This window comes from Mastigoproctus giganteus, chromosome 3 (genome assembly GCF_048544385.1).
Source record: "Mastigoproctus giganteus isolate SK-2022 chromosome 3, ASM4854438v1, whole genome shotgun sequence".
In the NCBI taxonomy this organism is placed as follows: domain Eukaryota; kingdom Metazoa; phylum Arthropoda; class Arachnida; order Uropygi; family Thelyphonidae; genus Mastigoproctus; species Mastigoproctus giganteus.
In genome coordinates, this window is record NC_143577.1 from 202445193 (window position 1) to 202471182 (window position 25990).

At 37.8% G+C, this 25990-nt stretch overlaps 1 protein-coding gene across 4 annotated transcripts in view; it reads right to left on the reverse strand.

Annotated features, from left to right (window-relative positions):
- The window catches only part of LOC150088581 (sodium/calcium exchanger 3-like), a 139670-nt gene that overhangs the window by 14568 nt on the left and 99112 nt on the right, over positions 1 to 25990 (reverse strand). For 2 of the 4 annotated variants that reach the window (XM_090369587.1, XM_090369584.1), the window contains exons 3-6: positions 7264 to 7355; positions 4897 to 5048; positions 3826 to 3925; positions 948 to 1052 (exon numbers count right to left, since the gene is read on the reverse strand). In XM_090369587.1, the coding sequence (XP_090225713.1) occupies positions 948 to 1052; positions 3826 to 3925; positions 4897 to 5048; positions 7264 to 7355 (449 nt within the window). The remainder of the gene's footprint in view (positions 1 to 947; positions 1053 to 3825; positions 3926 to 4896; positions 5049 to 7263; positions 7356 to 25990) is intronic. The other 2 variants (XM_090369585.1, XM_090369586.1) reach the window with 2 other exon arrangements.

Below are 25990 nucleotides of genomic sequence, written 5' to 3' on the forward strand. Positions count from 1 at the left end.
TCAAGTAAAGACCAAACGTGATTGATCTTTATTTGTCCACACGTTCATGGTTCGATGGTTGTTGAATATATTCGCTATGTTAATTGTCTTTTTTTCCCTTCGTTGATAAAGAAGATGGTGAAACCTTTCCATTTAAATGTAACAGCAATTGAGTACCTGGCTAATAATCGTATAAACCACTGAGTAAGTATGATAATTTGCAATCGGACTAGCAGATAAGTAGTATAACCAATTTGAAAATTACATAAATCAGTGGCTAACTACAGAAACGTTATTTTTTTTGCAAATCCAGTCACCTTAACATTGATACCTACGCAGTTTAATAAGTTCTCCAGACAAGAGGTGTGATTCCTTGCCCAAAATATGCATATTATACGCATTGCCCAGAAATTCAGATAGGTCTAGACGGGAGTAACTTTTACCCCTTAGCTTAAAATGGGAGGCTCTGTCCACTGAGGATTTATCTCTTTATTTTCTTTTTAGGGAGAAGAAAACTCCAATTTGTTTGGGTTTATCGTTTGAAAGCATATTTCATCAGCTCATGGCTTTGCTTAAAGTGCTTGTCATTTACAAAATGATTTTAGGGGTGATAGAAAATCTATCACGAAAACAAAATATTTTATGCAGGTAGTAACAAAGTTCTTAGTAACAAAGTTATTAACAAACCTTTTAAAATCCAAACAGCAACGTGAGTATCATGTTGCTGTTTGGATTTTAACAGCAACAGATAATAAGTCAACTTCTACTCGCATTATCATTTTATATTTCTAATTATTTTTATTCCTCCTAAGGAGAAACGCATTGCTGTTCATTAAATAGCAAATAGCAACTTACTTCTCCTTAGGGGCAAAGCCGCTTGTTTTTAGCCCCATATTCAAATTAGGATTTTTCCAACACGTATTTGAACCAACCATCGTAATTCTAACTAGAAATACTGCAATTCTTACCTGTCGGGGGCACAAAGGCAAACAGCACCTTCCAGAAGATCGTAAAGAAGTGTATCACGTAATCCGAACAGGTAGGCATGTTTTCCACGTCATCTTCTTCGTCTTCTTGTAAATACAAAAACAAATCCATGAGTTGGGAAAATGTAAGAGATAGAGAGAGTTTTTGAAGTTGTCAATAATCTTTGAAAAAATATTTGTGTGGAATCATTAACGATCACTTTTAGAACAAAAAAGAAGAAAAAAAAAACGAGGCCGCGCAAACATACGACACTCCAACCCTCGAAATTTTAAAAGAGAGACGTCTACATGTACCCGAAGCGTGGCTGGAGTGATGAGCCACTCTTATTGTAGGGAAGACTCTGGAAAAGTAGGAAAAAAAGGAAATTAATTCTCATTGATCGAAACGCTTCCAACTGATACCGTATGGACACAATGCATCGAGCTAGATCGATGGGAGTAGCTTAAGCTTGGTACTCGCCGTGGGATGCCTCCCTTCTTTCTCCTTTGCACACACACACGTTTCAGCAATCGGATGACGCAGGTCTGAATCCTGCTAATGTTAGTCATTCAATGGTATTTCCATTTCTAAGTAGTTCACAAATACGAAGTCTGCCTGGCAAATCCCTCTCTTTGTTTTTATGCCGCTTTTTTTCTCGCTACCTTCTTAGGGCCGCAGAATATCCAATGAGTGCAAGTTTACATGCCGATTTGGATGGAGAAGTTTTTCCATATCGGTGTCTTCCTTCCAGCGTTGTAAATCCAATCAAAATGTTGTCTGTGGTTGTTGTTTTTCTATTGCGTGCCGTGCGCGTTATAAGAATTACAGATGTTTGTGTTTCTCATGTCATATCTGCTCAGAGCTTCGCTGGCTGGGTTCTTTCTTTTCCTTTCGTTCACTTTCTGTTCTCTCGTGAGTAGCGCAGTGAATCGGATAACATGGAAAAGTCTCCGTGCCACTGTTTAGTCCCCGCTACATTGCTCGTTTGGGTGAAGGAAACCCCACGTATAAGTTGAAATTCACTTCTACGATGAAATTATGCTGTTGTGGAATGGTTTTACGTCATGAATTTTGATTGGCCCATATTTCTTTCAGGGAGATGTAGTGGAGTATTCGAAACTTAAAATAACTGACTTACAGTTCGATAATTGCTAAAGTTTAGATGTTAAATTGTTATTTTGGACACAAGAGAGAGTAAATTACCTACAGTTTTAGAAGACCTTTATATCCCTGATATGTAACCCGGAGTTAAACTAAATCACTCGATATCAGGGGTGCTCAAGCTAAAACCCGCGGATCATGTCCAGCCCTCTGGGCCCCGTTCGGATTTGGCACTGCTTTCTGATTTCAACCACCTCTGAAATGACTTAAATTTCAAACTTTAAAGCCAAAAGAGACTAATTTCTGATATATCTGGGGACATCGCAGCTTTTGGAATGAAGGTGAAACTATTTCTGAAAATGAAAAATGGCAATCTGTGTCACTTTTCTTCCATTGATTTGCTTTATTAGGATAGATCAGGGACTTTCCCAGGCCCATTCTGTAGAAATGACTGATTCCTTGTCTGAAATTTTATGATGAGATCGCAATCTATCATTGCGATCCTCCTATCTAAGAAGTTGAGCAGGCTCTGCTCTATACGTATTTCGATTGAACTAATGGCAGATTCGTGACAGAATTAAATTAAATTAAAAATACAACCAAATATAAGTCAAAATGATAACTAAGATCCCGGCCGAAATTAATCAAGTATTTGAACAGTTATTAAACCATTTAATCCTGTTTGGGGTGCAAATAAATCTCAAGAAACGTGGTCTGTAAATGTACTCCCTATCCAGATAAATTCATAAACCCGACCGTTCTTGGAAAATTACTTATAGCTGTGAATAGCACGCTGATTTTCGCATTTCATCTCAAGCTCCACTTTCACCATTATCGAGAAAGCCCTGATCTTATGACGTATAAGATACGGTGGAAAATAAAAAAAAACATACTCCAAGCAAGATAGTCACCAAGAGCTCCATATACCGATTCATGTGGCAGAGAATATTTGTTATAAAATCCCCCCCCTCTCCGCAAAAGTTCAGCCGTCTTTAATTCCCCAACTCAGGAGTTAGCGACATCCCTTAAGATAACGAGAATCTCCAACACACACACACACACACACACACGATATTTATGCTTAACATGACAGAAAAACGATTGCTAGACTCAGCTTTGCTCCAATTTTTGGGAAATGTGCTTGGAGAATCTCCTCTCAATCCCTTAGATATAAGTCATCATTGGATTGGATTATTTATATCTGAGGAAACGGGCTATCTCTTACCAGCAGCAATGAACCTTGTTCCGTATGCTTGAAATTGCTTAGAACCTTGAAGCAGATTCTGCAAGTTTGCAAGAGCAGGAAATGTTTCACAGAGAGTGTTTGTTAAAAGAGGCTCTCTAGAAACTAACAGTGAACTCTCATAGAGATCAACTGAGTCAGAAGCAAGGTTCTTTCCAATGAAAATATTTGAATAATTTGCATTTCTTCTAATTTATAATTTTAATTTTCGGTTAAATGGTATTTCATTTACTCAGGTGAATGGACAAAGTGAACGGCTTCATCGCCTTTTTGTCCACCCTCTGTAAGCTGATCTAAGCGTGACAGGTAATAATTATTTAATAATATGCAATAAAGAATACAATATTTTTTACTTAAAAGGGTTTTTATTATATGCTGTTCATTACGAAATGCAAACCCAAGATTTCTGTAAATATTTATTTTAGAGAAAATTTATTAAAAATAAATACGATTAAAAACAAATCTATATGAATCAACCTTCATGAAATACGATTAAAGCTAAATACAATTAGAATTTTATAGATGCAGTAACTCACCTGCACTCACTGTTATAACTCCTAGAAACTGTTCTTTCCAAGAGGATGTTCCTATTGTTAAGGAGATGTTTGCCTTCTCAAAGAGCTTGTCCACCGTATTCTACAAGAATACACATTTCAAAAAGGTTACCGGATGAACAGCAAAATATATTCAAACATACGGAATAGTTTTATTATTTAAACTTTATGTGAAATAATAGTAAACAATCCATTACCCGGTAAACTATGAATGTATTTTATTAAACACAAGATGATAAGTGCTTAATTCTTCACTGTTCTACTCCCGAGAGCTTGCCCTCGGGAGTAGAACAGTGGATGTAATCACCGTCCTCCACAAACCGGATGGAAATAACCTGAGTTCGTATCCTTCAATGGCGGTGGGAATTTTTATGGCCTTTTTCACAACGTGGCTGAGTTCGGCAGTCTCGGGAAAGAACTGAATCACATTTTCTTCTCAAAGTTTGGTTTCGAGCATAAGAGCGTAAGACTTTCTCATGGAAAATCTTATGCTCTAACGATTTTGCTCTAAGAGGAAACAGAAGACTCAGGCTGGGAATTAAAGTCCATCATCTCTCGCTCTCTGAGAGGATTATAAGATGCATAATCTTGGTCCATTATTTCTCCCACTTTCAGTGAAAATTATCTAATTACTTCCACGTTATTTTCCATCAATAATGCTTTCTCGCGTGGTCTGCTGTTCTCAGATATCATGGATTACTCACGAGATCAGGTTTCAGGCTTATCAAACGGGGGAAGTAACTAGGAAGGATCCAGTTGCCATGGGCAACGAATCGTTGACCTAAATTCTAATGGTCTCATTGAATCGATTGTGTGAGGCATAACGGAAAGATGTAGGGGGCTCACTGATAGGAAATCAAGCCAGTAAAATGAAAGGAAGACTATTTAGTGATGAGGCTGTTTCATCGTAGTTGACACCACCCTTCAAAAAGTTAGAGCGACCAAACTGGTGGTAGAATTTATTGTTCACAATTTACTTCTATGCTTTATAATAGTGGGTATAGTGGGTATAAGTAATCAAATAAATGAATTGTGAAATTTCTGATATCCTACCTTGAATTCTTTACTCTCTTTTATCCTTATCTGAACTTTGTAATGATCACCAAGGCGAGGTTTTCCCAAGAGGGCTATTTTTTCAGCTTCTGTGAGTTCGACATTCGGAGAATTTTCGTTGATGTCTTGATCCGTCTCCTCTTTAAAGTAATCTGGAAATAAAAGAGTTCTTCACTTGCACTCGCAGTTAGATTTGCATATTAAAACAATTTGATCATTATATATTCTCTATTCTTCAGCGCTAATTTAACTTCGCCATCTGACCTAGCAGAAATGCTGATTTGAAATATATAACGGAAAGAAACTGCCTTCAAAGTAGCACATGGCAAAGGCCATTATTTTTCTGGCTGGTCCTTCTTTTCCAAACTGAAGTCAACAAAAAAGGATCTTCTTGAAACAAAAACCAGATTATATTTGTAGCCAAGTCAGAAATTACTGTTTTATTATCTTGTATAAAGGGATTGGGTAGTCGAGCATGCGAGAAATGTAGTGGACGATCAACGCGACGTGAGCTCTAGGTTAACTTGCTCTGCTATTCCTTGCAAGAGAGGAGAAATAAATAAAAATATTGGGTAACGGCTTAGCTAACAACCGTACCAGCTGAAGTGTGGGTAGGTCCAGCTGAATAGCCAATGCTCTGGTAATGCCAGTGTAGAAAAATAACGGAAAGTAAAAAACAAAAAAGAAAACGTTGGCAGAAATCCAGTTGGAGAATAAGAATCCAAAACTCCACTGATAACTCATAGTAGAAGATTGGTCTTAGCTTCGTAAATCTAAAGAGAGAATGTGAGTCCAACTTAAATATCGAACTTTACCATGTGATGATGATAGCTTTTATTATTCGAAAATATTATTTATAATGATAATCTTTATCAAGATAATTCTTCTGGTTACCATAGACACTCTCATGGGGCGGCACAGATTTAATACCACGATAATCTTTACGTTGTATTGTCTAACGAGAATGTGAGATAATATTGTTCTACGAGATTTTCTTGTGATAATTTTTTCCACAATTATCCTAATTATGGTGCTGGAAGTACTGTTCAGCACTTACAGCGCCTTGAGTTGCTGGACAACGAACTGATAATACGTGACAAATCCATCAGAAATGCAGAATGTTCTTAGAAACGTTGAAGCTTTCCCGTATTTATGTGAATCAAATAAACAGAGACAGTTTTCAGACAGAGAGACGCTCTACGGTTTGTATCATCTGGTGCCTTCACAGCACGGGGATTTATGCTAGCAAAATCGAATGGTAGATTGGAGCGCGCCCTATTGGAGAATTTTCCTGTAAAAATTGGAGATCAAAAGAAGAATGCTGAAGTCTGGTATAAATGCAATTTCTTCAACAGTCTCTTGAATTCTTATTAAAGACGAAGAGTGAAACATCAGTCCGTTGTCGCTGAGAGGAAGATCAATAAAAAAAAAATAGAAATAGGAGGAGATACAAAATGTCTCCCTGATGCTCGAACCTCATTTATCTTTTATGGGTTCTGTGAGTATGCTTGCCCTTGTTAGGTGAAGTCAGCTATAAAACACCAGTACCGTTCTGTACGATTATCTAACGTCCCTCTTATGTACACTAGTGGTCATAAAAGTTTCGTTAGAGCGCTTTACAACATAAAAAATATGTAGAGGTTAAGGCAAATATTTTGCGGGGAATCGTTCTTGAAGGGGAGAACCGGCATGTTTTTATGCGATCGGTTTTGTATGCTGTACTTTCCAGATCTTTTTCTTTGTGAGGATTAATCGCCTTTTCTCTTATCAGGTATCAGCAGACGCATTTAAAGTTGCATGTTGGCAGACGAATTGGTTTTCGTGCCGAGGCTCCATTTCGCCGATCATCAGAGATGAGTTATAGAGGAGAAGCCAACTGTCGTTTTCATAATAAAAGCACTCATATCAATAAGATTTCATTAAGAGTTCTCACTTGGCAGGAAGAACCCCCTACCGTTCCAAGAGATGTATTTACACAAAAGGATTTTCATTACACGTAGATGGAAGAGCAATTCCTTGAGATCTATGAGAAGAAAGGTGACTTTCTTTTGGCAAAGGACACATTCTCAGGGAAACAAAGCAGGTCAACTTAATTATATATGCATGTGCACTCTTCAGAGCAAATCCACGTGAACACTTGTAATTGGACGTTGGATTGTTCTTAAGATTCTTCAATCTGAAGATTCTTCTTATCTTCAGGGTGAAATATATACCGATTGATATCATAGGATAGAAACTATTCAGTTTTTAAGCAGAGTTAAGTCTTGATCTACAGTACTGGAATTCGAAATACTAACATTAGGACTGCCTTCAGAAAATATAAGGAGACTTGTTCGCTCTAAAAAAGAAGGTTCAAAAATAGCTTACCTTCCTCGGTCTTCGGGTCACCAAGTTCCACATAGAAAACAGCATCCCTTTCATAACTCTCATTGTCCACAATGTGCAAAGGGATTTCTTTCCTAGATGGTTGAAAAAACAAACAATAAATGAAAATTAATCCATTTATTCAAGGAATTCATTCAAACTGGTTAAGTTTGAATGACTCAAAAACTCGTCAACAAAGTAATGAGAGAAGATAGTTTTACATAATACCAACAGATGGCACCAATACACGAAGGGTTTTTCTTTATAAAGTTGCATAAATTGGACCTAGAACACAAATGAGTTGTAATAAAGGTCTAATTAGGGTATTATATCGATGTATTATAATAGTTAATGAGATGAAGGTTTATTGTTGATATCAGTGCAGATTTGTTGCTGAAGAATTAGCTTTCTCAGTTCAGATACTGAGGGACCATTGTTGAAAAGTATGTCTTCGTTATCAGTTCCATTCCTAAAGAGAATGGATTCAGTAAAAGGTGATCGTCAGAGGAATTCCTTTCAGAGTTTTCGCTAAGCAAAAGACGCTGTAAAATGTGTACATTCTTTGGAGACTTGAAAGAAAAATGTGCTTCCCAAGGCGATCATATTTCTGGTCAACTTTCCTTTAAGAATCCACAAAGTTAAACAAGCAGTTTACTTGGAGAAAGAAGAGAGCGACTTCAGCTTTTCTCAAACAGACACGAGGGGTACTCCCGTCTTCCTCCTCCTCCGCGCTTATCTTTACGGGCTTGGTTCCCTGCAGACTTTCTGCAAAAATGTCTCCGCCATCCACAGGCAAAAGTAGGCCGCAGATCGTTAAATCGTCAGGCCGTATCTAAGTGACACGAGGAGCTGAGGCCAACATTATACCCCAAATGCCCATCAAAGGCCGAGATGGATGCAGGCAGATAAGGAGCAATCGGCACGCTGCATCTGTAGCTGCTGGCAGCGGCACAAGTCTTATGTGTCCATTTGAAAATTGAAAAGAAAGACAGAAGAAACGCAAAGAAAGAAGAGGGACATAAAAGAGAAAGAGATTCATGGAGTAAAAGGAGGTAGGGGATGGGGATTGATGGTGATGGAAGAGAGAACAAGTTGTGAAGCTGAAAGGAAGATTGGAAAATAGAAATAAAATAGAGGGGAGAACTGAGGCAATATGGAAACTGTTGGTCAATAGGAAATTTAGGAGTTAATGGGGGGGGGGCATGGGAAGGGATAAACAGAGTTAACAAAAATATAATTAAAAACAAAAGCCAAGTAGAGAGAGAGAGAGAGAGAGAGAGAGAGAGAGAGAGAGAGAGAGAGAGAAAGAGGGGTGGGAAAGTAAAAAGAGTGATGAAAGAGACCGAAGAAAATACTAAGAAATGGAGGAAGAGAAAAGGGTAGAAGAAAAAAAGAAATAAAGGAAGAGAAACATTAATAAAAAGAAGGAAAAATAAAGAAATGCAGATAATAACAGAAAATTAGACAGAGAAAGAAAGAAAATAAAGAATAAAGAAAAACGGAAAGAAAATAAAGAATAAAGAAAAACGGAAAGAAAGAGAACAAAATGAGATAAGAAAGAAAGAAAGAGAAGAAGAAAATGGACCAAACTAAGAAATTAAAAAAAGAAAGAGAGAGGATAAAAAGACAATGTAATGAAAGAACAAATGGAAGATAGACAAGAAGAGGAGAAGGAAAGAAAGAAAGAAAGAAAGAAAGAAAGAGGAAAGAGATAGAGAATGGGAGAAAGACTAAAACCTTCTGGGGATACGGATTAAACCTGAAATTTAGGATGGCTCGACAAATCCCTAAAAGGCCCAAATATAAAATTACGTCAATTTTTTTTCACTGGGAATCGAGCTTTCATTTGCAAGCGGACAGACAGATGAAGACATAGAGTACATGGTGTTGGGATTAAGGTTCACCCACATCTTCATCTCTCAGATTGCAAATAACAGCTCGATTTCCAGTGAAAAAATTTTGATGAAATTTTATATTTGGAAAGACAACAGACGCTTTGTGCGTTTGCGAACGTGCTTGAAAAAATTTTTGTTTTGAGTTTCGGCGATTCCTTTTGGTATCGGGACACTCCGAAGAAGCTGACTAATGGGTTAATGCAGACAGCGATGTCCAGAGAGAAGCAAATGCGAGTCTAATGAAGCGCAAGCCGATCGCATCGATGTCATCCTCAGCATCCGCAGCCCAAGAAGAGAAGGGATGCGAAGAACGGGGTTTTCACTTTGCAGCGGTGAAACACGAACCTAATTGACAAACTGAACGGTGATTAGAACTCCACGTAACCCTTTCCTGTCGCAGTGATCGTATTTCCACGTCCAATTACGGAGCGGCGATAGCAACTGTTTCCGAATGCATCCACCGCATCAAGTCGTGCAGCGTGCAGGTGACAGCGGCATTCATCACACCGCTCGTTATGAAAAAAAAAAAAAAAAAGAAAAAACGAAGGAAAAAAGAAAGCGATCTCCGCACACAGTCGATGATCGAACGGATCTGTCCTTGAAACATCTTCAGGACGCGAGCGCGAGCAGCGTCCCCCTTTCCCCCCCGCATGATTTATGGTTCCTTTTGTGGTTTATGAATCGCGCCAGGAAGAAATAATGAGGATGTTTTGTGTGTTTCTTACTGCAACATTCTTCGTCTATGCATAAACGACACGCCGACAATGACAGACGACTTCCGAGCAGAAAGAACCTTTGACACGGCGGCCACCCTTCATTACGGAATGTCTCCGAATGAGTTAGCAATGTGTAATTTGCTGAACCTGCAGCTGATGGTCCCGCTACGAAGCAGGATGCAATTTAATTTTTAACCTCTCAAATAAGCCCGCCTCATCGTCATAAGTCCGCCAATGAAGTAAGTCATCGCCTCGTGAGAAATTCACCGACTTGGCCAGCGAGCACCTCTCACGCTATTCGCCACGTGAACACCTGTTCCGATGAAATGTTTAATTTCGTGGTTGATTATCTTCAACCTGCAAAATATCGCTGGAACTATTGTTTTGAATGCCAAAAAGTTTTATAAAATCCCGAACAAGTCCTGGAATATACCAACTCTTCATCGGGGATAAATAAGAGGAACTCGTGACGACATAGGTGTAGGGGTGACAGGTGTCTATTGGAAAATGCTTTGTAAAAGCTGTTCGATGAACTAGATTGCAGTTCCTCCTTTATGTCACACCATTTAGGCACGCTACCTGAATAGCTTTAATTGGATTTCCGTGGTCCAGCCTTTGGGTCTGGTGGAGTTAAATTCGATCCTGTCTGCTGCTATGAATGATCCATTGAAGGAGTGGTTATTTCGGATTTCTATTACAGCTGATGCTCAACTTTGCAATGGACTTCTTTGAGTTATTGCAAATGCGGAGTGTTGACGTTGAAGGTAAGTTTCCACGCATCGCTGCCGCAGCTAATTTTCTAATGTGTATCATCTGAGGAAGATTTACTGAACCTATTTAAATTCTCTCGAATCCCTAATCTTGTTTCTCTCCGCTGCACCTGTTCCAACAGCTCCACATCCTTCCTAAAAGGAGCCTTCCAGACCTGTAATGCAGCACTCAAGATGGAGCCTAACCATTGCCTTATACAACGGGATAATCACTTCCTTGTCATGGTGGTAAAATTCCTGTTGTGGCAGAAGCCTCACGAAACCGAAACAAACCTCTGTAGGTAAAATGTGTAGGGGTGACAGGTACATTGCAGGGGGGGTTCGATTTTTCTTTTTCTTAAAACAACTGATTTTTTCTAATTTTTGTGCGATTAATAGAAGTGAAAAATAAACACAGTTATCTCTTTATCATTCAATCAGAATTTAACTTTACAAAACACTTAATAAAATTCTATAGGTTTATGTCTAATATGTGAATTAATTTTTTCCATCAAATTTGCATAAAAAAAGAAATAAAACAATATCCTGATTTCTATTTGTCCCATTTTAATGAAATTTGGGATGGCCCGACAAATCTTTCTGAAAGAATTAAATATAAAATTTCACGAAAATCCACCCACTGCGAATCCCTCTGGGGTACTTCAACAAGGTGAAGACAATAGGTACTTATGAAAACGCCTAAAATAGACATTTCCCCATTGATTCCTCTTCCTTTACGTTGCATATACTTTTTTAATAGTTTCCTTTTATGTTTATTTAAAATATGCAACGTTTCATTTTATAGTTTATGATGCGATCCAGTAAACAAGATAGACCTTGCACTCACTTATTAGCGAGTTAAAACATGCAAAGCGAATCGACAGTAGAACCGTTACAAGGGAGCTATAAAGTAAGTCGCATGGTAGTGATCAATCACTGAAATTTAAAATTTCAACACATCTTTAATCATAACCGCTTACTCCGATTAATTTAAAACTACTTTCACCATCTCGATATCACACGCACGCACTCTCGGAGCAATAAATTACAAAACACAAGCCGATGATCCTTCAACTCTATGGTGTCAACTGATTGCTTTCTGTATTACACTGTCTTTTAAGCTGCTTTAGACCGATACCAGTATATGGTATCCATCTAGCATCTGCCTGACATATGTCTAACAATGGTCTGCCATCTCAGGCCGTTGATTCCATAGTCCACGACCAGCGCTGTCCTCCTCACACCGGGTGGAAAAGACTTGGGTTCGAGTCCGATCGATGACGAGAGGAATTTTTATGGGCCTTTGTCAAAACGTGCCTTAGGGGTGGGTGGTAGGGTGGCTTTAGTTGCTGATGGTCCTACAACCCTATTTTAACTCACAGTTATCTTGGATTTCAATTCAGAAATATGAAATACTATATCATTTTGAATTCTAACCAGACACTTATATACCGCAATACTCTTTGACTATATTGGAGTACGCTTTCCAATGGATCGATCGGAAATGGATCGACTTTATTTTTCTCTTGTTGTTTTATTAAAAAAGCAACTACATTTCACGTTTCGAAACTCTGAGACAGTCTTCTTTGAGGGAACTGCTGAAAAGTGGGGGTGAATTGGAGACAATTCGCACGTTCTCTAACAAAGCCGCTATTAATTATGCAAGAATTTGTCTTTTATCTAGCTCCACCTTGTTTCCATTCACTTTATGGATGCTTCTCACAAAGGCATCGTTTAGAGAAACGAAAAAAAAACCGAAGTAATTGCGTGATAGAACTGGGTATAGACAGCAAGTGGGAGGACATCTTCGAATCCACGTTTCTGAACAGCATTCCGATCTACCTTAACTTTTTTATTTGCAAAATATCTTGTTTGGCAACAGCGGTACGCTAAAAAGATGTCCACCCCTGAAATGACTTATCGAGGTCATTAAACCAAATAAATTTCATACTGTATAATGAAAGATGCCTCATCAGACTCATAACAATCAGGCTTTCGTTACTATGGAAAAGTTAAATCATTGTCATAATAATAAATTTATTGTAAAATAAACGCACGATATTTAGTAAAAATTGATCGCGAAGTATTTTACTCAGTTGCTATCGTGTTTATTTTAGCGGCTCGTGCACAAGAGGGGGCATATCGGAGCTAAACAGTGTTCAGTGGGTGGACAGGTGTTGTCTGCAGAATCTTTCTTCCCCTTCTATTCCGGTCTGCTTGCTTTCCTACCACTCTCTCCTAATCCTATTTTAGCTCGACCATACTAATCTCTGTTTTCCTTTCTCGGCTTTTCTCTCTCTGTCCCTTGAACGGTGCGTGGTCACATGACTGCAGGAAGGAAACGCTCTCCCATGGCAATGCCATTAATCTAGCTGCGATGAAAGGATTTGTGTAGGAAGTGAGGATTTTGCCATTCTCCAGGTGCTAAAGCCATTGCTCTAATTGATGTATGTCCCTCGGTGGAGAGTCGAAAGAGTCCGTAACAGCACCCAATCTCCAGGTTGTCTGGTGGGGAGGGGTGCACCTGGAAGGCGAGTGTGCACTGGTGGACAAATGTTAGGGTATGTTTGAGTTGCACACCTACGCTTCGTAAATCAGAACAATTTTTGCACACAAATAACCGATGAGAATGCGAACGATCAAATGTGAACACGTGCATATGTACATACAGGTCAGAAGAAGTTACAAACTAATCCTTTCGACATCACTAATAGTATTTTGAAAACTGACCCTGAAAACTTGAGGAAGGGATCAATCATTTCGCCATGCTTTAGTTTAGACTTCTTTTCTTAAAAAAAAAAAAAACAGTTCTGGCATATTGTCTTAAAGGTATTCAAAGATCGATGACATCATTGAAAGAATCTCTTCTTAGTTCGCCAATTTGTTGCCAACAAAGATCCGTTTTAATTTTTGCATCAAAACCATAACCTTCTTTGTAGATCGATTTAATTTTTTTTTATGAAAGCTAATTTGAAATGGAGAGAGGAAAACAAAACAATTTGAGGGTAGGCTAATACTGCATAAGGCATTCAACGCTTTATTTTACAGGAACGCACGCCTCACGAGATGACCAGTTCTTAAGAGTAAAATGAGAACTCGATTGTTTTCCTATTCATAGGCCCTCGTGGTAGCACATTGATGGAATTGTCGTCCTCCCTGCACCGAGTAGAGTAGAATGTGGAGTGTGTGTGTTAAGCGCCAAAACCTGAATTGAAAAAGGCCCATAAAATTCCTCACGATGACGTGAGGAATTTTTATGGGCCTTTTTCACAACGTGGCAACGAGTTAGTCGGTTTCAGACGAGGATAGCATGGTCTTTTCGTCCTGAAAACTTGGGTTTTTCATCCAGCAAACGGAAAATAAACCACAGAACACACGCAATTTACAAAATGTATACACGGAGCAACATGGTCTCAGTTGCCGATGTTCCTAAAACTTAACAACAACAACGAGGGAGAGAGCAATTGTCAGTCCTCATTCAGACAAGTAGATGAAAAGCCAGTAGCTTTGAGGGGAATGCTTGCAATCTAAAGCTATCACCAAACCATCTATATTATTGCAAAAGGAAAGGCACTTTTCAAGGTGCCTTTCCTTTCCTTTCTCTGTGCCACGAAAGAGAAACGAAGATAAATCGTTCTGGCTACTGACAAACAAATTTGCATTTATCTTTAGTGGGTAATTTTCATCTTTGCAATCAGTATCTTAATTTTACTGGCCTCTTCAACGGTTTTCAATCTTGAACCAGATAACTCAGTTCAGCTTCAGTTATCACGAGAGGCTGTGTTTTTTTGGGTGGTATGTATTCTTCGCAGTTATCTAACAATTCCATCGATTAAGCATCAGAACAGTTCGCAGTTTAATCCTCTAAGTTTTTAATTCCAAGTGTCACTCTGCGCGAGTAGCAAAGTGAATATAATCACCGTTCTTCACATATCGGGTGGAAAAGGCCCTAATTTGAATCTCATCAATAATGCGAGCAACTTAAATCGGCCTTTTTTCACTTTGTGCCTGAGTTAGTCGGTCTCAGGCGCTGACAGCAAGGTTTCTCCCTAAGGAACTCGGGTTTTTCGTCCAGCAAAAACAGGCAAATCGACCAGAGAATACACGCAATGTATGGACACTTTGTATATAGGCAGATGAGTTAGTTCTCGGGTGGCCTTAATATGAAAGGTTACCTCTGAATTTCGGTGGATTTAGGAAGTAGCATATTTTCATACTGACCTGCTCCCCGCGCAGTGGTTATATAAGGTTTAATAATTTTTATGGGTTTTAATAACAATTCTAGTTATTTGATAACTGGAGTTATTATTAATTAAAGAATTTTTATTGGCTTTCTTGCACGTTTCGTTCAATAAACAGCAAACAGACCGAAAGAATCCACGCAATTACAGATGCACGCCGACGCCTCATAACCTTAGTTGCTTTTGCGCATAAACTGCACCTTAATCTCATACTGACTTATTGGCTGCAAGCATGGCGGAGGGTAGTTTAGACGGCTGCATTCTCTTCTTAATTTTAGTTCGTGGCCTACTGTATTTTCAAAAGTGTGTCTCAGTGGGCAAATATGTCGTACCAAAGTTTTAGTTGGATGTGTGTGTTAAGCGCCAAAGCAACTAAGGAAATGCGGCATCAGTATATTGTGTCTGCAATTGTGTCTATTCCTTGGTCGGTTTTCTGTTCGCTAGGTGGAAAACCACAGTTTTTTGGTAGAAAAACCATGCGATCCTCTCCTCAGACCCATTAACTCAGTCTCTTTGTGAATAAGCCCATAAAAATTCCTGACATCGTTGACGGGTTCCAACTTGCCCTGAAAGAGTACAGTGCCTGTGCTCTTTACTTTGGAAAAGGCATTTAATCATAGTAATTATGATTAAACGAAGGTTATTTAATAATGAGGATTATGATTAAGGTTATTTAATAAGGGAATAATAGAGATTATGATTAAGGTTATTTAATAAGGGAATAATGATTAATTAACGGATACCCAATAAGAGAAATCATGATTAATCGAAGGCTATTTTAGCTATGCGAATTATTATTAATTAAAGGCTATTCTAATTACGAGAATTATAATTAATTAAAGGCTATTTTAATTATGGGATTTATGATTAATTAAGGTCTAGTTTAATTACAGGAATTATAATTAATTAAAGGCGTTTTTAATTATGGGAATCATCATTAATTAAAGGCTACTCAATCATGGGATGCATGATTAATCGAAGGCTATTTAATAACTGGAATTATTATTAATTAAAGGCTATTTAATTATGGGAATGATGCTTATATCCTGCTATTAATCAGCATTTTCATTGCATACGTAACAGAAACTGTTGGGAATTTAACGCAGTGACGGGGTGTTTAAAATAAAGGTAAAAAGCAAATAAATAAAACAGAATATTCTCAGGCTAAATGAGATCTACCTAAACAAATACCCACTGGTTCTGATCTAAGACTTAGCTTCATCTCCTACCTGACACTATTGACAAATTGCTCAAGTAAAGTAAGACAATGAGCGCATACAACTTCCCGGTTAAAGACCCCATTCTGGCAGTGCTCCAAATGTCGAGGTTCCAAAAGTATAAAATTTTCTAATCTTCGTTATTTCTGTGTCTCACAAAATTCCTATTAAGTTTTTTTATTACTGTAACGTCAGACATCTTTATACAGCTACCGCCAGAGAGCTCTGTCTTGACATTCTTCGTTCAAAAGAGGATAAAAAGGAATTGAAACAAAAGTAAGGCGACAAACAACATCCAATGAAAAGTCGCGATCTTTTTTTGGGTGCAAAGATGTTTGCACAACCCCCTAAAGTACTTTAACCCTACAGGTCAACGCGCGATGTTCCATCATTTGTTCAACGAGGGGTTGTCAAGATACTTAGACATTTTTCAATAGTAAGTGGTGTTTAGTCAAGTGGAATAGGATTAAAAGAAAAAAAAAAGAGAGCTTCTTTTAAAAGAAATCATTTGTCACCTGCCAAATGAAATATAATTCACAAGAGGGCGCTACTGTCACAAGGCACTGATCGTAACATTAAGCGATGTTTTCTTTCTCTTCTTGACTAAACAGGTCACTCGCAGGTCATGTCCACAAAGAGTCTGCCATGCTTTCTTTTTGCTCCACTCTGAAAGCAAAAATAACTTAATGATAAAAGTTAAAGAGCGCCATCTGTCCATGGAAATTATGTTGGAGGCTTAAAAAATCGCCATATTCTTTAACATCAATACTAAGTCGCATTGCTGTAGAGATCTCTGCAGCTGCGTATCAGCCCTGGTCACTAAGTGTTTACTGCTACTGTTGGGAAGTCGTCATGGAGCGATGACGTACGATAAAGTGGTTGACGGCACAGAAGTTATCGTGATTGATGTGTCGCTGTAGATAGGACACACAATGTCGTTGCCACAAAGCTCAGGTAGCTGCCAAGAAAGGGAGGCATTGTGTGATCTTAAAAAATACACGAACTTTAAGGAACTGGCAAACAGTTTTTGTATAAGGATTGCTCGCGGGGGAATTTGCACCAGGAGAAGAGGATAGCGTCGATGCTAGGGTTAATCCTTATGTATGATGGCGAGAGGAATTCTTGCCAGCAAGAATCGTTGGTAAGGTGACACGCAGCTGCGTCCACACAGTATACAACTTAAATAAATATACAAACTTAACTAATTTTGCGACAACTATTAATCATAGCAAACAGCTTTTATTATTAGATTGTCCTCACGTATCAACTCATTGTAGAGTTTGTGTTTTACCTCCAGGAAAGAAATTATACAAATAATTTTTCGCAATATAAAGTGACCCGAAGAATAAATTCGATTTAAAAATTAATCGCTGATTTTATGAGTAGAATTTATGTAAATTAAGATAAATTATTTATTACTATAAAACGTTCGGCTGAATTCAACTACTGTGGGAATGTCTGTGAGTTGCATTCCTGACGAATTCTCCTCCATTTCATTAATGCAGCATCTTGACGTTACTCAGTGAAAATAAAATCACAATTCCGTTTATTAAAATACATTGTGTACCCTTTGTATTAAAAAACAACTGGAAACGTTGATCATTTAAGATAAACGATAATTTCTATTCGGAAAATTGTATGCATAGTCATAAAAATAATAAGATATAAATTTAGTTATCCAAAAATATTATGCGTTAAAATAATAAATAAAATATAAATAAATAATAAATAAAATATAAAATAAATAATAAATAAAATATAAAATAAATAATAAAATAATAATACATTATCAATAATTAATAATAATATTATTATTATTAATAATTATTTAATAATATAATGATAATAAATAATAATTATAAAAATAAATAATAATAATAATAAAATAAAAAATAAAATGAAATAATAAAATGAAATATTAAAAAATAAATAATAAAATATTTAGTTATCTGAAATCAAAAGAACCGAGCGTCATCTATCGACTAAAACGGAAACTATTGTCTGAATAATCTCAAAAACTATACAGGTGTATAGGTTTTCAATCAGCAGTTTTTCCTTCTTCCTAATTGAAGAAATTCAAACAAATATTCGATAAAAAATAGGACTTTTCTGAGTTTGATTCAGATTAATTCGTATTAGTTCCTCTGAGAAGAAAAACAAAGCAATTTAGCTTCACATACACGCTACTGCTGTTCTATTCCCTTTGGACAGTAATCCTCTGTGTGTATGTAACCTAAAGCTGAGCTGAGATTGCGTTATAGCTCCCGTGTCATATTTATCAGCAAACTCTCGTCACATTATTGCCCAGCTTGGTTATCTTTATACCTTCAAGGAAGGAAAGAAAAGATTGGGACATCGCTCTTTCACGTATTATACGTTTTACGCTGTTTTCAAAGGTAATTCGACATCGTCAGAGGTTTATTTTTAAGCTTTGGAGAATAAAGACCGAAAGACATCGTGCGATGACAAGACCTCCGACTTCTTATCTGGTTGCCACGGTAACAGGCAAAGACACGCGCCAACACACAAAATAGCTCGACTTTGCTGAGGAAAAAGAAAACTTCCTTCCATTCGCAGTTTTTATTTGATTTTTATGCAACGTTTTCCATAAATTGCTATCACATACTGGGTCTGTCTCACAAGTGACAACAGTAGCGTTGTGTCTGTACGGTGACGGCTGTGGAAATTGTCCTCAAACGACACACTTGCCTTTGTCATTTTCCACCTCGCTCGCTGTTGTCGTCTTTATATTCCTTTACAAATATTTTCTTAACTTTTTCTTACATTTTTCTTAACTCGCCTGCGTAAAGAATGCGATAGAAAATGGAAAACACATTCATTACATGATGGAACTATGCAGGGTTTTCAAAAAAACAAGTGTTTGGCACTACAAGAAAGCGAGAAGAATTTAATTTTATCTGTATAAGAAAGTAATATAAAAGAAACACGGATCAGAGGAGTAGGGATTCAAAAGAAAATAACATCAAACGGTTGCTATGGTATTCGATTGATCATAAGCTGATGGAATCCATCCCTTGAACTATTAGCTTGATACATTGAGCGGAATTTTCCATAGAAACCGTTATTAATATAGTTAGGAAGCATTCCATTGCGATGCCTGGCGTTCTGGACATTCTTAGGTTCATTCAGTACCCAGTGGTTTGCCGTGTTCATTAACCAAAATCATTTTAGCATCTTCGGAGGTTGGAGAGCATTTTTCAAACACTAATGGAGAAATATTGATCGTATTTTTTTCATGCAGTTATTACGATGGGAGAATCAAATTAAGAGATGATATTAGTAATTAGCAAGGTGCAGTGTACTCCTTTGATTGGTTTTAATAACCTTAAATAACTTACGTGAGAGGATTTCGGTTTTTGATAACGAAATGGAGTTGAAATTACCTTGATAATATATTAAATTGTAGCTTTAGAAAAAGTACCTTTTGTTATAAGCATAAAATCGAGTTTCCAAGGCACAGAGTAATATTGTTTCTGCATTCCCTCTGAGCAAAATGAACCAATCAAAGGACCTCACCAAAAAGTGTTGAACATTTTAATAAAATCTGTGGGAAAACACCATGTACGTCGATTCAAATACCGTGCCTGCAACCAGGTGGAGCGTGCCTCAGTTTTGAATCATATGGGCAGCTATAAAAATTACACGAGGGGCTTTTCTTAAAAATGATAATATTTCAACTCAATATTTGTTCATAAATGAAGCCACAGGCTCGTATTGTGTTTATACTGCTCATGCTCCAAGAAATTCAAGCAAATAATGTTGCCCGATATCCATGACCCTATCAAAAAGTAAATAAATCATCAAAGAAACCGCGCCATTGAGAAACGGTTACAATTATGCACGCTCGTTAAAACTGAAAGGAAGTTAAGTTCAGGGAAAGAAATGGATCAACATTTACATGAATCCAACAAACGGAACCTAAAACAGGAAATATGGTACTAATGAGACAGGCGAATCGCTGTTTGTGGGCTATATTTAGTTCAATTTAGTTAATTCACTGGCACACACACACAAAGAGTAATAAACCAAGCGGTGCTCGTGGAAACCAGAATCCTTTATGTCTAAATTAGAATCGAGGATGTAGAATGATTTCATGGATTGATAGCAGCAGGATTAAGTCACATTTCAAGTTATTAAGAGTTATGATGGGCTATAAGGGTAAGATCTTCATTTCCGTTATCCCAAATTGACCACGAGTTATATTGATTAAGATGAATTAACTGAAGATTCAAAATGGAGTAATTTAAAAATGGATTTAAGAAAAGGACAGATTAATAGAAAAAATAGTTTAATATAAAGGAATGGATTAATATAGAAAATGGATTAATATGAAGGAATGGATTTATATGGAAAATGGATTAATATAAAGGAATGAATGAATAGCGATATCATTTCTTTGGTCATATATTTTGGTTGGATTGTTTCAGACTATGAACGAAGGCAACTACGTAAATGAAGATGAATTTATGCATAGGTGCTTTTAAGAAGGTGAATCGATAGCTAAGATGAGGAATTTAAATGTTTAAGAAAATTTCAAATGCACCTTCTGAACTCCTGAATTTCATGCCAAATAATTTTCTATGATGCGGCGCTGCGAATAACACAATTGCGTGCATACACTGCCTTACAAATTATTAAGTTATGTAGGAAGCATTCTCTCTGCATCGGAGGATTTCTCAAGGACCCGTATTACCATGCTCTAAAAGGCATTATCCACGCAAGAATGCCTGGATAGTAGGAAGGATGCATTATGTCTGTAAATGATAGTGTAAAGCGGAATTAATTTATTGGAGTACTTGAAGGAACAGCTTCTGCATTCACAATTAATGTAAAGGAATGGATCTTGAGAAAGAATCATTGGTCTCCGCTTGCTACATAACTTTTAGTTTAGACAGACGTACATATTAGCAGAAAGAAATCTTCTATCCAGCTTTGGTATTTCGTCTCATTAATGCAACCCGATCGAATGGAGTCATGCAGCATCCGAGAAACTTGGTTAGTCATAACCTTTGTAAACACGAAAAATGAACACCCAGATTTGATCGGCATTCCCTCTACAACCTTCCTCATCTCTTTTCTGTTCGCCGCCCAAACAGAAAATGCTCAGAAGTGGCCCGTGAGCAATTCCGCTTGCTTGGGAATGTTATATTTGTTCGGCTAATTCTCAGAGGATGGTTTTCAATTCTATCAAATAAAAATGTCTTTCCGAAGATCCTCTTGGTACGGGTTACGTTACACGTTGCGTTGTAAGCATTCTCGTGTATTATATTTTTCTACGCGTCATAAAAATTCAACTTTGAGGTGTGTGTGGAAAGTGTGAAGGAAATATGTTTACTCTACGACATGAAATTCTTTTGAGATATTCAAAAGAATTTCATATCACTTTTCACTGGCAGTTTTTCGAAGGATACTTGAATTTTCTTGGGATTTGAGGAATTTTAAGAAAAATTTAAGTATTCTTCGAAACCCTGCCAAGAGAAGTCATTTAAAAAAAATGAAAAAGGTAATAAAATCGCATATATGAAACTGGATGTATACTAATAAAAACAATTAGTGACTCATCGCACAGTCTATTGGACAATCTACCGTATTGATGCCCACCAGATCGGTACAAAGTCAACCACCCTAGAACACAGCTGATCAAAAATGTGCAGTAAGATGAGGGTATCATCTGTATGGATTGACCTGGCCATTCTGCCCCGACAATAATCACATTAAGCACGTGCCAGACAATCTAGTTAGACGTGTTGCAACTCATCTGGATGGTCCAATGATACTTAATCAACTGGAAACCGGATTTACACAAGAGTGGCCATTGATTTTGAAACAACTCATCAATAGCTTGACTTTATCGATACATCATAGGTGTATCGATAAAGTCAAGGGGACTTCACATCATGCTGAAGACTTTGTCCGCATGTTCCATCTACAGCGTTGATGACAAAAATGTTCATACCTGCCAATAACACTTTGCCTCTTGAAGTGTCATGCTACAATGAAGTCGCAATTATTGTTCAATCTGGAGGTGCTTTGAATGTTTTCGACCTGGACTGATTAGAAATTAGCTTCAAATATATCACAAGATAGCTTTGTTATCATTCATACAAATGCCTTTTGGCATGCTGTGATCTCATAATTGTCTTTAACCAGTGTATTTTGCTTTGATAAATATGAATATGCGATCAATGTATTTTGGAGAGCATGATAATGGTTGTTGGTGTTGTTTAAGGCCATGAAGAGTCAATATACCGTATCTGTAAATTTCTGTATTCTATGGCCAGTGTCCTTTTCTCCTAGATGAATAATCCAAGTTTCTGGATGTAAAAGAACATGAGCCCTTCTTCAACCCGACTAACTCGGCCACGGCGTGTAGTTATTTTTAGGAGAATAGCAAACACTTGGCCACTTAGGTACAAGTACCCTTTTCATGAAATGGAGGCCTCTTTCAGTAACAGTATCACGTTTTCATACCATGCGATATAAAGCAGGTGGGAAAATACATAGGGATACTGTTTTTGTGCTATTCAGTGCGAGAATGGGAAAGACGAAAGACTTAAACTTTGAATATGGGATGATAGTCTGCTTGAGATGTGCTGTTATTAGAATCTCGGAAACTGCAACCCCATTTGGGTTTTCATGTACGACTGTGTCTCGGGTATGTTGATATTGGTCCAATAATTAAATAATATTCAGCCAATTTTGTTGATGCGTTATGCCAATGGAGGCTGACAAGACTTGTACAGACTAACAGAGAGGCTGCAGTTAGCAGAATATAACAACCCAGTACAACAATTGTAACCAAAGAGGAATTTCAGAACTCACAACTCGTCGTACTACATTAAGGATGGAGAAGCGTAGCCGACGAGACAACCGGTTTTCGCTTCTGTCAGCAAAACACAAGAAAGTACGATTATAGTAGACTTAGGAAAACGAACACTGGAAGATTGGGAAAACGTTACGTAGTCTGACGCATCCCGGTTCCTTCTCTTTCAGCTTGATGAGGGGACCAGAATATGAGGAGAACAGCGTGAGCCCATAGAACCTATCCTGTCGGGCTCAAACAATGCAGACCGGAGATGACGAGTAATGGTCTGGGGAGCATTTTAGTGGTTCATGCTGGACCTCTTGTTTTCAGTGAATCAATATGTCGATCCACAGGTCATCTGAAAGCTGTTTCTTCGATCAAGTTTATTCTCACACAATTCATGACTGCAGCGTATCCATTTGTGAATGGTCTTCCAACAAGATCCATGCCACAAGACAAAACTGTACAGAACTGGCCCCAGGAACACGAGAGTGAATTCAGCCTACTGCGGTGGCCTCCCTACTCAGATGATCTCAAGCCAGTTGAGAACTTGTGGGACAAGGGGAAACGAGTTCCTTGGAGTTGGATCCGCAATCATCCAATTTTCAGCAACTGTGAAAAGTGACTGAGTGAATATGTGCCAGCATCCCTGTGCATGCGTTCGACAACCTGGTTGAATCCATGCCTCGAAGAATCTAGGCTGTTCTGAGGACTATAGGAGGACTTACCCGCTTTTAAGTAGGGATACCTAATAAAGTGGCCATTCAGTGTATATTTGAGATAGGTTTAGACGGCTTGTCAATCGGAGAGTAGTTATCATACTACTAAGCTATGATATATACTTTAGCACACAATATACTACAATAAAGGTGTTAGATAATGATTGACTGGTTATGACATCTTTTTATGCTCTTCTTTCCATTACAGAGATTGAAGCATCTTGATCTTTATGACTACACGCAGTTTGTGGGATTTTCTACATTGTTATTATGATTATTAGGTGAAAGTTTATTGAAGGTTCTGGAAACATACCAGTTCTATGGCTATTTAAGGAATTGTCATGAAAATCTTATGGGAAACGATCAGCTTCTTTTATTCATTATAAAACTCCCAAAATAGAGCGAATTGCATGCGGCACGCACTACTGAGAACCATTTAATACTCTGTTGAAGTTCGCAGAGCTATTAAATGGCTGTTTAGAATTAACTGTAAGTGGTTAGAAAGAGAATGAACATTTGTTTTAATATTTAAAGCTTCCAAGTAAAAACACGGAGTGGGGTGGTGGTTCTATGAAGAAATGTCAGAGAGATGAAAAGCGTGCTGAAATATACAGAAGAATCATAAAACATACAGTGATGTAAAAAATAATGGAAACACCTGATATGAAAGTATAGTTTTTGTAATGGCTGTATGACCTATTTATGAAGATGCAGTGATATTTTTGTTTTGTTTCTTGCAGGTAGTACTGTGAAGGAAAGAATATAGACGCAGGTGTTTATTTAGAGGTGATATAAAAAGGAACATGAAGAAAATAACTGACCTGTTGGAATTTCAAAATGAAATGTTGGAATTCCTGCTACTGATTACTTTGATATTCTGAGTGATCAGATTCATTCCATAGTGCAAATACTGTTTCCCACAAAAGAATCCATGCTTAAAGATGATAGTGCTCTAATAAGCACAGCGAGATGTGTACAACCTTTTTTTTTGAGCAGCAAGGAAGGAACCTTGGTTTGAGGGGTACAGAGAGATGCTCACACGATCACCAGACTTGAACGTTATTGAGCCACTGTGGGCATATTTGAAGAGTTGAGTGATGAAGGTGGGGGAAATCTGCTTTCCACTCTTCATGGGAGAACGTTTCAAGCATTGCTCCTTGAAGAATGGTCTAATATTCCTAAGAACAATTCAAGATTTGTTTGAATCTATTTCACGTGGAATACAAGCTGTTTTAAAAGCAAAGAGCGGCCCAGTACCATATTAGTGAAAATCTGTGACTCGTATTATAGGTGTTTCCATTATTTTGTCCAGTCTTGTGTTTAAAATCTACATAAGAAAGAGAAAGGAAATTTTACTTAATAAAAGTGGAATTTGGAGACGAAGAAGTCATATTAAATACAAATTGAGAAAGCAGAGCAGATTATGCAGTGGTTGTGATTTGTGGAACTATTCTCATGTGTTCAGTTTTACAAGTAAAGACAAACGATCAAGGTTTGGGAATAAATTAGCATCTTGTCATACAAGACACGTGTGATACTCAAGGTAAACTTAAGGGTTTTGTGATAACCTCCTGCATTTATATTCTTTGTGTGGCAGACCTCGGGGATTGCTTCCTAAATGCGCAGCTGATGATAACAGGCAAACTAACAAAGCCCGACACTAGAAGAGTCTTTAACATTAACACAATCCCCCCGGGTTACAAAACTTATGACGTCACCGTTGTTATTGACAACGGCCTCGTTCATTACCTGCTTCGATGATTTTTCAGAGTTACTGGGTGCAATGCGAGCTATAAACTCGTTCCGAACTACACATGAAGGGTTTTCGCTAACAAGAAACTGGCGTATGATCCCCCCCCCCCCCCTTTGAAGGGGGACATGGAAGGATGGCTCTCCAAATAGCGCCGAAACGAAGCAGAACCATTGTGCGGTAAAATGTAAGCGCACTTGAGGAAGAGAAAGATGGAGGAGACTGGTAGAGAATTTGACTGAACGAAAGAAGAGAGAAAAAGTAATCAGGTCTCACAGCCACTTAACTATACAAGGATGCAAAAGCAACCTTCTCGTGATCGCTGTCTGCTTAACCTCCAACCTATCAGCCATGTAACGTAGGGCAACAATTAGGCTGATAGGAAGTGAACCCACTGCTACGATCTCATCAAGAGATAGCTTTGTTGACTCAGTATGAAGCGCGTGGCAGAACCTTAATTAACAACCCGAAGACCAGGGATAGTAGAAAAACAAGAGCTGAAAAAAGGTCACTTATTGTAATTAGGTTTCGATCGAAAGAGGTGCTCAGTGAGGGGAAGGGACTTGGGGTTTTGATATCGCTAATTAATTGTCGTAATTAATTGGCCGCTTCAGGTG